This window comes from Alosa sapidissima, chromosome 1, assembly GCF_018492685.1.
Source record: "Alosa sapidissima isolate fAloSap1 chromosome 1, fAloSap1.pri, whole genome shotgun sequence".
Lineage (NCBI taxonomy): Eukaryota > Metazoa > Chordata > Actinopteri > Clupeiformes > Clupeidae > Alosa > Alosa sapidissima.
Window position 1 is genome coordinate 26524984 of NC_055957.1, and position 9700 is coordinate 26534683.

Genomic DNA, 9700 nt, shown 5'->3' on the forward strand with positions numbered 1-9700 from the left:
CCCATCAGGACCAATTTCACAGTGTCTCACGGTCACAAGTTAAACCTTGTGGCTTTGATGCCCCTCCCATGGGGGAAACTAAAAAGCATAGGGCCTACACCTCGACTCGTAAACATCGACGTTAAAAGTTTTTGAAATTGTCCACTGAAATCGTCAGAAGAAGATGCAGACCCAGCAACAAATTATTCATTATTTAGTCATAACTCTCTGTATGACATGTAAACTGACTGAAGGTAGGCTAAAGAACTCCGCTTTGGTTTAATATTAAGATGCTGTTTGTGGGTATGGTGATCTCGACCATTGCAGTTTCCAAATGAATGTCGTCTCTTACAGGGCAATGTAGAAATCCTAATACAGCTTTAAGAGGCTTCTTTCACCCTGATAATCAAATCTACGAAGAGAATGCCAGTGTGAATTATAAGTGCGATCCAGGGCTCAAAACTTTAACTGGGGGATGGTGGAGCACCATCACTTGCCGAGAGAGAGAATGGAGCCATACGCCTCAATGTATTGGTAAGTTAAATGATCTGCTGCAGCCTAGGCTATTCAATTTCCAACTCTATCTGCTCATCATTAATATAATAGAATGGTAAATGGGCTTCGTAATTGCATGAAAACTTCACATGCAACTCGTAAAAGATTTTTTACCATTTAGCCTACCAAATGTGTTCTGATCTGATTCATCAGATAAGACAGACTGTATTACTCCAGAGGTCCTTCACGCTCAAATAAAGCCCAGGTATGTCAAAACATCTTATAAGAATGGAGATACAGTACACTTTGACTGCGACAAGGGATATGAACCTAACGCAGGAAACAGTGCAACATGTCTTAATGGAGATTGGACACCTTTGCCCATTTGTGAACGTGAGTAAGTCCGTTTTTTTCCCATGTCCTTCCAGATGTATTTTTTACATTTCAGATAGGTCTGATCCAAAGATAGTTATTACACGGCTCTTCATAGTGCTGCAGAATGCTCCATTCACTTGAATGGGCCTTCCCAACGTTCGGCGGTCTGCTAATTTTGAATAACAGACCGTTGCTAAGTATAACAGACCGCTGTCAAGGAAAATGGGCTTTGTGCTTCTAAGTCAATTCTTTCATATCACTACGCAAGGATTGGAACTTCATTCAAAAGTGAAAGCAGACGGTTGATCAGCTGTGTTCTAAAGAATGTTTGATTCAAGTTCAGCGTGTGTTGTTGCGAACTATTTGTTTCTCAGCAAAAGCCATGATGAAACGGTAACAAATAAGCTATAGCCTAGGCTATGTAGGCTAAAGAGTCATATCGTGGGGAGTTTATTGTGTCGTTTTGGTAAGTAGCCGTGTAATAAGCGGGATAATGTATAGAACGCCGGTCATTGTCGGGAGATAGGTCCCTTCAGGGCGGAACAAGACCCCTCCGATAACAATAGAGCTGTAGGAGTTGTGTCAATTCAAATACAGTACTTACATTTATGTTTGACATTGGTAAGAACAAAATTTATTTTAGACATGGTCTATTTAAGAAGAAGTCCATCAAGTTAATGTTTTATTCTCAATTACTTAGATCCTGTCCTGATATCACCAGATTTGAGATTCATTGTCTTTATTCTTTGCTCCTTTTGAGAAGATGGCCCATTTACTGATTCTGTTCTGTTCTGTTGAATGACAATGTTGCTTTGAACATTTAACATGTTTTTTTTTTTTTAGCAGGTGATAAAAATGCATGTCCTGCACCTCCTAAAAAGCACAACGCTGTAGTATTAGGACAGGACTATCAGCCCAGTTTTGACGAAGGGACAGTTTTGGAATACAAATGTAGGGAGTCACATGAAATGAATGGAGCTACACAGAGCACATGTGAAAAAGGAGGATGGACAGAGACAGGATCTTGTGGTAAGGTACTGTGTTTGTAATCAGTGTGTGTGTGTGGTATTTAAAAGGCGGTGGAAGAAGTGTGATCTGCACACTGCAATTGCTCCAAAAATATAAACTTTATTACTTTAAAAACATAGCAATGTTTCGATCACCCTGGATCTTCGTCAGGCACTGACAAACTTTTCTTTGGATGTGCGCACCCACTCTCCAAATGGTATTTAAAAGGCCACATATGAACTCGGGCTGTCCTCATTGTCATTGTGAATGAGAAGTTTTGTGTATTGAAAAGCAGGGGAGCTCCTGGGGCTACCGTTGCCTATACAACTCGAGTACATTTCTTGATGGAATGTATAGTAGTATTGCACCTGATAGAATCATGGTGTAAGTCACACATCTTTCCAATCTTGTAATAAGCGCTTGTTGGTGAAGCTGAATACTATACTCACCTTGATTATGATCATCCCAAGACCCAAGGTCATTACCGTACATCTCAGCAGGGGATTTTAATGACCCAAGACTGTCTTTGGGGGTTGATATTAAGCTCTTTGCATTTTATAGGTTTCACAGAGAAAGAGCAATGGTTAACATCTGTCAAATTGAAAATACAGAAAATGTATGATTTCACTTTCTGTAATCCTTTATAGAACTAAAGGCAGACCGCCCAGCTCCGACGAAGAGGCCCAGTGCCACTGGTGAGTTTTTACCCTTGTTTGATTGTTTATTAGTACTGCAATAATTACATTAATACACAGGATTATATGTTAAAATCCCTTGTGCCAAAATCCAAGGAAAAAACACATTCAGAAGCCCCTGCTCAAGTTTAACTTTAAAAAAGCACACTACCCACAAATCCGCCAACAAATGGTCACAAACACAATACAAATGGCCCATCCAACAGCAGTATATAGTATGCGGCATGTCATTGGGGTTATCAAGTGGGCACCCTCATTCACCGATGTTTCGTTAAGTTAGGCCCACGACACCTCATGAAGGCCTAACAGTGAAACCAGCGTCTTGGAGACACTCCCCTCCATGCTGCCACCATATTACCACATTGAAATATCCAATACCCAAAATACTCTTAACCAGCCCAGGCATGGTCAAGGTTGGCCCGTCGCGTTGATGTGGACTGAACCATAGCCATAAAAACCTTGGCCAACCAACCATCAACCTAGGCACAGCCCATCACAAACAAAAGAAGTTACACAAAACAAATTAGCCAGTTAGCTTAGCCAGTTAGCTTAGGCCCCATCGCAAACACAAAACAAATTAGCCAGTTAGCTTACGTCCCATGCTGCCACCATATTACCACAACAAACATCCAAATACCCTTAACCAACCTAGGCATGGTCTAAGTTGGCTAGGTGGGTCCATCCCGTTGATGCGGACTGAACCATAAACCATAAAAAACCTTAGCCAAGTACCATCAACCTAGGCACAGTCCATTACAAACACAAAACAAATGAGCCAGTTAGCTTACCTTAGCTTGCGCCCCAGGAAGGGTAACTTCTCCTTACCCACAACCATTCGCTTGCCCGTTCTGCTGCTAAAGACATGTTACTAACCACCTGCCTTAGACTTCGACCACAAATGCCCAATTCAGACAGCAAGCCAATAGCAGATCTGGCCACAAACCCACGTGCACCGATTTCAATAGGCCTTAATCGTGCACTCCAACCTCGCTTGGCTGCCTCCTCTGCTATTTCAGTGTATTTAGCTCTCTTCAGCTCATTGGCCACTTCCACTCTGTCTTCCCAAGGAACAGTGAGTTCAATGAAGTAAACTATCTTCTCTGAATCCGACCATAGAATTACGTCGGGTCGTAGTTTAGTACTCACTATATGTGGAGGTACCGCCATCTGCTGGCCAAGATCAACCTTCATTTCCCAGCCCGCACCATTTTTCAACTGGCCGGTTTTACACCTGGCCTTCGCGGAACAAGGTTTATCCCCCTGACGTACAAAGTTAATTTGCCTTACCCCTTTACTAGCTGCTAATGAATTCACTTCTCTCCTTTTATCCTCTATTGCCGCTGCCACACATTTCAATACCTGGTTATGACGCCACGTATACCGCCCCTGGGTGAGACTTACCTTGCACCCTGATTGGATATGGTGGAGACTATTAATCATATTATATTGGCTGTTTCTAAAACCTCTGCTTGATTCCATGTCTATGGAGTTGATAGTCATGTAAATGAGGCAGTTGGTAAGGCAAGGCAAGTTTATTTATGCAGCAAAACATTGGTAATTCCAAGTGCTTTAGAAATACTGGTGAATCTAAAAAAAATGAATATCATGGAAAAGTTATTTTTTTCCATAATTTATTTCAAAAAGTGAAACTTTCATATATTCTAGAGATCCCTTACACATAAAGTGACATATTTCAAGCTTTTTTGTTTTAATCTTGATAATTACGGCTCACAGCTCATGTAAAAGCAAAAATCCACTATCTCAAAATATTGGAATAAACAATTTATAACAGAAATGTCCGTTTCCTGAGCTTTAACAAAGTCCTTTTAGGCAAGTCCCTCCACTCGGCAGCCATATTGCAACGCACTTTGGGCACTTATCGGGCATCTATTTCGGGCAGAACTGTGCACATGCAAGGCTTCACAACACCAACCTCGCTCCAGCGGCAAGATCACAACACATGATTGGTACAATGTATTTACAACACATCACATGTTTGGCACGGAACTTTTGGCTGCGGAAGGTGCGGTATATGTGTAGACAACTGCCATATTGGCGTTTCAAACTAACCCCATACATTTCTATGGGAGATTCTTTGAGTGCTGTCTCTCCATTAGAAAGTCTTTGGCTTTAATCTCTCAGTGTAGTTCAGTACCCACAACCACATTCATAGGAAAGACTGCTGACTTTACAGTTGTCCAGAAAACACTCATTGACACCCTCCAAAAGGAGGGTAAGCCACAGAAGGTCATTGCTGAAAGGGCTGGCTGTTCTTCGAGTGCTGTATCAAATCATATTAATGGAAAGTTGGAAAACAACAGGGAAGACCGCAGCCTTGAGGATTGTCAAGCAAAGCCAAGATCTTGGGGGAACCTCACAAGCAGTAGACTAAGGCTGGAGTCGGTACATCAAGAACCACTTTGCACAGATGTGTCTAGGAAATGGGCTACAACTGTCGCATTCCTAGTGTCAAGCAACAGGGATGACCGCAGCCTTGAGGATTGTCAAGCAAAGCCAATTCAAGATCTTGGGGGAACCTCACAAGCAGTAGACTAAGGCTGGAGTCAGTGCATCAAGAACCACTTTGCACAGATGTTTTTAGGAAATGGGGTACAACTGTCGCATTCCTAGTGTCAAGCCACTCCTAAACCAGACATCATTTGAAGCATCTTACCTGGGCTAAGGAGAAAATAGGTCCAATCAAGGTTCCAAGAATCTGGAAGAAGAGTGAAGAGGCACAGAATCCAAGTTGATTAAAGTCCAATGTGAAGTTTCCACAGTCAGTGATGACTTGTGGTGCCATGTCATCTGCTGATGTTGGTCCACTGTGTTATCAAGTCCAGAGTCAATGCAGCTGTCAATCAGGAGATTTTAGAGCATCTCATGCTTCCATCTGCTGACAAGCTTTTCCAGCAGAACTTGGTACCTGCCCACAGTGCCAAAAGTACTAGTAATTGGTTTGCTGACCATGGTATTAATGGTATAATTGTGCTTAATTGGCCAGCCAGCTTGCCTGACCTCAATGCCATAGAGAATCTATGGGGTATTGCCGAGGAAAATGAGACACCAGACCCAACAATACAAACGAACTTAAAGTGGAAATGAAGCAGTCAAATAAAACAGATGTCTATACTATATTTAAATATACCATAAATACAAATAAAGTCAGAAATATGACCCCTTATTCAGAATAAAGCACAAACAAGTTGCATTAATTTCAGCTGTGCGCCGCCATCTTTGTTTTCAGAAAATGATGACATCACAAGAATGGTTGGTACAACGTTCTATGCTGTTTGCATAGCGGCTGTCATAGCCTCACAGTTAGCTTACTGCCTCAACAAAATGGATATGGACGAATGGGATAGACCGACCAACTAACACACTCTTGATAGGTTGTGCGGAGGGAGTAGGCTAGGGGACTACACGGATCACCTGAGACTACACTAATTTTTACACCCATACTCAGTTGTTCCACAATGTAATATCATGGTAGAAGCTGCGATACAGTACTAGCATAGCATAACATAACAAGCACATACTGTAACTAGCAAAGCATAACATAGCATGAACCCTAAAATCTATGGTTGCTACAAGCGGCACATCCGTGCATTAATTTACTTAAAGTGAACAGCATGTTATTTTATGTCAGTTTACATAAACAAATCAAAACTCAGATGCCTAGCCTACAGTCCATAAACAACGTCTACCCACAAAACCATGCCTGTCACAATCACAGCAGAAACCAGCTAAACTGATGAAGACAGCGCTGCAACGTTGGAGGACAGTACGTAGTGTTATCCTTGCGTCGAAGTCCGAAATAATTCAGAGTAAACATGTTCTAGTGTTATCCAATTGCGTGCAGTGAGATTTTTAAATGCATGCTTGTTGTTAAATGCATGCTCTCGAGTTGGGCCATTACATTGTTCTTTGCCAGACCCTTAATCTTTCTAGATTATCAGGGTCTGGATTTTCCAGGCTACCTGACCTCTGCTGTTTCGTCGAATCTCTATTTTAGCGGTTGCGTGTGTGTGTGTGGCACGTGTGTAGAAACACTGGCTCTGATGGGCTATCATGAAACATGACTCTGCCTTAGCCAATCATAATCGCTTACGTCGTTATTAACCCACCTCCTCACTAACTGTGAGCCAGGGTGCGTTCGGATTACACAGTTTATTCAATCAATGCATAGTAACGCACCGCATTTAACGTCCAGTAACGTTAACAGTGTTGTAACGACGGGAAAAGTAATTAGTTAGATTACCCCGTTAGTGAAAAAATAACATCGTTACCTAACGCCGTTCTTTTAAACAGCGTTATTCCAAACACTGGTGACTTTCACACAAACTTCACAGACCTACGTCACAATAAAGTGAACGTCCGCGAACAAACGCTAACCATTCTGATGACGTAGCGCCTGCATTTTTAAAACATGGCCACGCCCTAGTGGCGAAAGTCGTTATCGACATGTCATTTTCGAGTGAAACTACTTGAATTTCAGGTTTAATGAAAATCCATGTAGCTTCAAAAATGAAAATGCAACCAAAAAATGCTCACAGTTCTCACTGCTTCATTTCCACTTTAAGGCTGCTATCAAAGCAATATGGGCTTCCATAACACATCAACAGTCAGTGCCACAGGCAGATTGCCTCCATGCCACATCACATTGATGCAGAATTTATTCAAAAGGAGCCCCGACCAGATAGTCAGATTATTTAATTACTTTTCAGAAGGTTGACATTTCTGTATTATAAACTCTTTATTCGAATATTTGAGATACTGGATTTTTGATTTCCGTTAGCTGTAAGCACTAATCATCAAGATGAAAACAAGACATACTGGTCAAAGAAATGGTCCCACCACCAGTGATCAAGTCTGTGAGATCAAATCAAATCTAATACAACATTGTTGTTTTCCCCATAAATTCTCCTGAAACAGGGGACTTAGGATATAGTGATAGAGGAACTGGAACCACCAATCCTGGATCTCGTGGTGTTGGAGGTAAGGTACTCCAAAGATGCAATGATGTTAAAACACTAATTTCAGCATTTCGTGAACCCGTTTTGTTTTTGATCATTTAGTAATTTAGACTGTCAATTCCATACTCTCTCATTAACTTGATATTTATTTTAGGTCAAAACTGTCCTGATCCTCCATTAATTACAAATGGAGATGTTATCAGTCAGGTAAACAAGGCTGCAACATACCAGTGTGCCAATTTCTATAAACTTGTTGGTAGTAAAACGATAACGTGCAGCAGGGATGGAGAGTGGCAAACCCCCCCGACATGTGAAGGTGAGTGTACTGACCACTTAAGAACACCTAATAGCCTATAAAAGAAATATATTATGGTATATGGTTATGATTAAACTGTGAGAGTGTGTTGCCAAATGTTTTCAAATGCTGACATTTTGCCATGATTTCAGCTAATTTTTGCAAAGTGATGGGGAAAGTAAGTTATCTGATGGAACTGAATACGGCAAAATACATCAATGAAGGAGCATCTGAATATTTTCAATGCGACGGTCGTTGGTATAGATACTCGGCTATTGGTACATGTAACAATGGGAACATACACTTTCGAGGATGTAAGTTTTTTAGTGTAATTATGTTTCACTGAAATTATGCATGTATCCTTTATTTGAGCATTATTGATCAAAAATGTTAAATTATGTAAAAACATATTTATACCTTCCATCGTAATATTGTAAATATATTGTGGTGTCATTCATCCACTGACCCCCTGTGTATTTTTCTAAACAGGTGGTCAATATGATTGGGTGAGTTTCAGTACAACTGATGAATATGCATCAAGACATGAATCCAAGTATTACATAGGTCTTGGTAAATATTTATTTTCATTTGGTTATCTTTGTTTGGCAGGCTATTCCAAGTGTGCAGTGAATTCTCTGGAAATGTTTAGAAGAACCAAGAGCATCTTTCTGATTTCCCTGGTTTTGCAGTTTTCTGTATTAATTTTACAGGTTTCTGTTATTGGGTTTAATGTCAAACCACTGGACATATTGTGAAATAAAAACCTTGAAGTAAATCATCTCCACTGTTCTAAAATGTTTAATTTGTCCATAGATTTGTCAACACATGAAAAAACAGACACGTTTCCTTGCCTTTTTTTAGTCCAGTGGGGAAAGTCTTCTCATGGGTGGGGTGGAGAGGGTGATGTAATCAGGCACCCCCTGTGTTTGTATTTACAGATGCATCTAAAAAAATGTGAATATCCTGGCAAAGTCCTTTGTCCTGCCCAGAGAGATTAAAAACTCAGGAAACCATTGCCTTTGTTTTAACTTAATTAGTTGAGTAGAGCTCATCTCAGGTTGACATTTCGGTATTATAAATTATTTACTCTAATAGTTTGAGATTCTGGATTTCCATGAGGTGATTAGAATGACCAAGATCAAAACAAAAAAGCCCTGAAATATTTCACTTTATGTGTATTGAATCTAGATTATATGAATTTTTCACTTTTTGTGAATAAATTACCCAATTTTTTTAATTTTTTTGGATATGGTAATTTGATAGCCTGGATACCAGACTCTCTGGCCTAGATCCATTCGCAAACTTAAACGTAATCGCTCTCATGAACGCCCTCTGTTAGCTGGTTGGTTCGGAGACAAGTTGCCGAAGTGAACGAGAGCTATTCCAGACGGAGTACTGTAGGGAAATGTAAATGAGCGGAAGTACGTAGACAAGCAGAGTCAGGCTAGTAATTTGATATTTTGTCAATCAATAGTTATGGAAAAGATAAAGTCTATTAGATAGGATCATACTGAGGGCGGGGAAGGTCTGCATTGCTTGACTGCTCCTCTTGGTGTGTATTGCTGTTATTAGTGTGTATCTGGGCACATTATGGCATTTCTAGGGTAATTCTAGACCTAGTCTAATGTCTGTAAAGGAAGGTTTAGATACTGTATTTTACAGTGTTCATTGATAATTCACTGTATAGAGGCCAATTATTGAATGAATTTACACCTTATGTTTGATTCATTACCGATGACCAACAATAAGGGCTTATAAAACATCACTACCTACAGTAGTAGATAGCTTGAATGATTGGTGACCCGATTAAATTCCATGAAAGCGATAGGCCTATTTAAAACTGCCCTTGGTGTTTTAAGTAAGTTGTCTTACTGGTT

The 9700-nt window shown here is 40.4% G+C and overlaps 1 protein-coding gene across 3 annotated transcripts; it reads left to right on the top strand.

The window, feature by feature from the left end:
* Nucleotides 1–9: 9 nt before the first annotated feature.
* LOC121724922 (complement factor H-related protein 1-like) lies at nucleotides 10–8603 on the top strand. 3 transcript variants are annotated; one of them, XM_042111869.1, is made up of 10 exons: nucleotides 10–233; nucleotides 334–513; nucleotides 688–867; nucleotides 1693–1878; nucleotides 2505–2552; nucleotides 7488–7550; nucleotides 7683–7844; nucleotides 7976–8137; nucleotides 8313–8329; nucleotides 8433–8603. In XM_042111869.1, exons 1-10 carry the CDS (start codon nucleotides 164–166, stop codon nucleotides 8451–8453), a joined length of 1089 nt encoding a protein of 362 aa, XP_041967803.1. In that variant the 5' UTR covers nucleotides 10–163; the 3' UTR covers nucleotides 8454–8603. The 3 variants fall into 3 exon arrangements, with proteins under 3 accessions (XP_041967803.1, XP_041967810.1, XP_041967815.1); XM_042111876.1 differs by having other exon boundaries at nucleotides 13–233; nucleotides 1696–1878; XM_042111881.1 differs by lacking the exons at nucleotides 10–233; nucleotides 334–513; nucleotides 688–867 and adding an exon at nucleotides 1443–1470.
* Nucleotides 8604–9700: the final 1097 nt, after the last annotated feature.

Excerpts from the sequence above, each read along its gene's own strand:
- LOC121724922 (XM_042111869.1), top strand. The coding sequence starts at position 164 with ATGCAGACCCAGCAACAAATTATTCATTATTTAGTCATAACTCTCTGT. Across the intron at positions 514-687 it reads CCATACGCCTCAATGTATTG|ATAAGACAGACTGTATTACT; the intron begins GTAAGTTAAATG and ends CTGATTCATCAG. Across the intron at positions 868-1,692 it reads ACCTTTGCCCATTTGTGAAC|CAGGTGATAAAAATGCATGT; the intron begins GTGAGTAAGTCC and ends TTTTTTTTTTAG.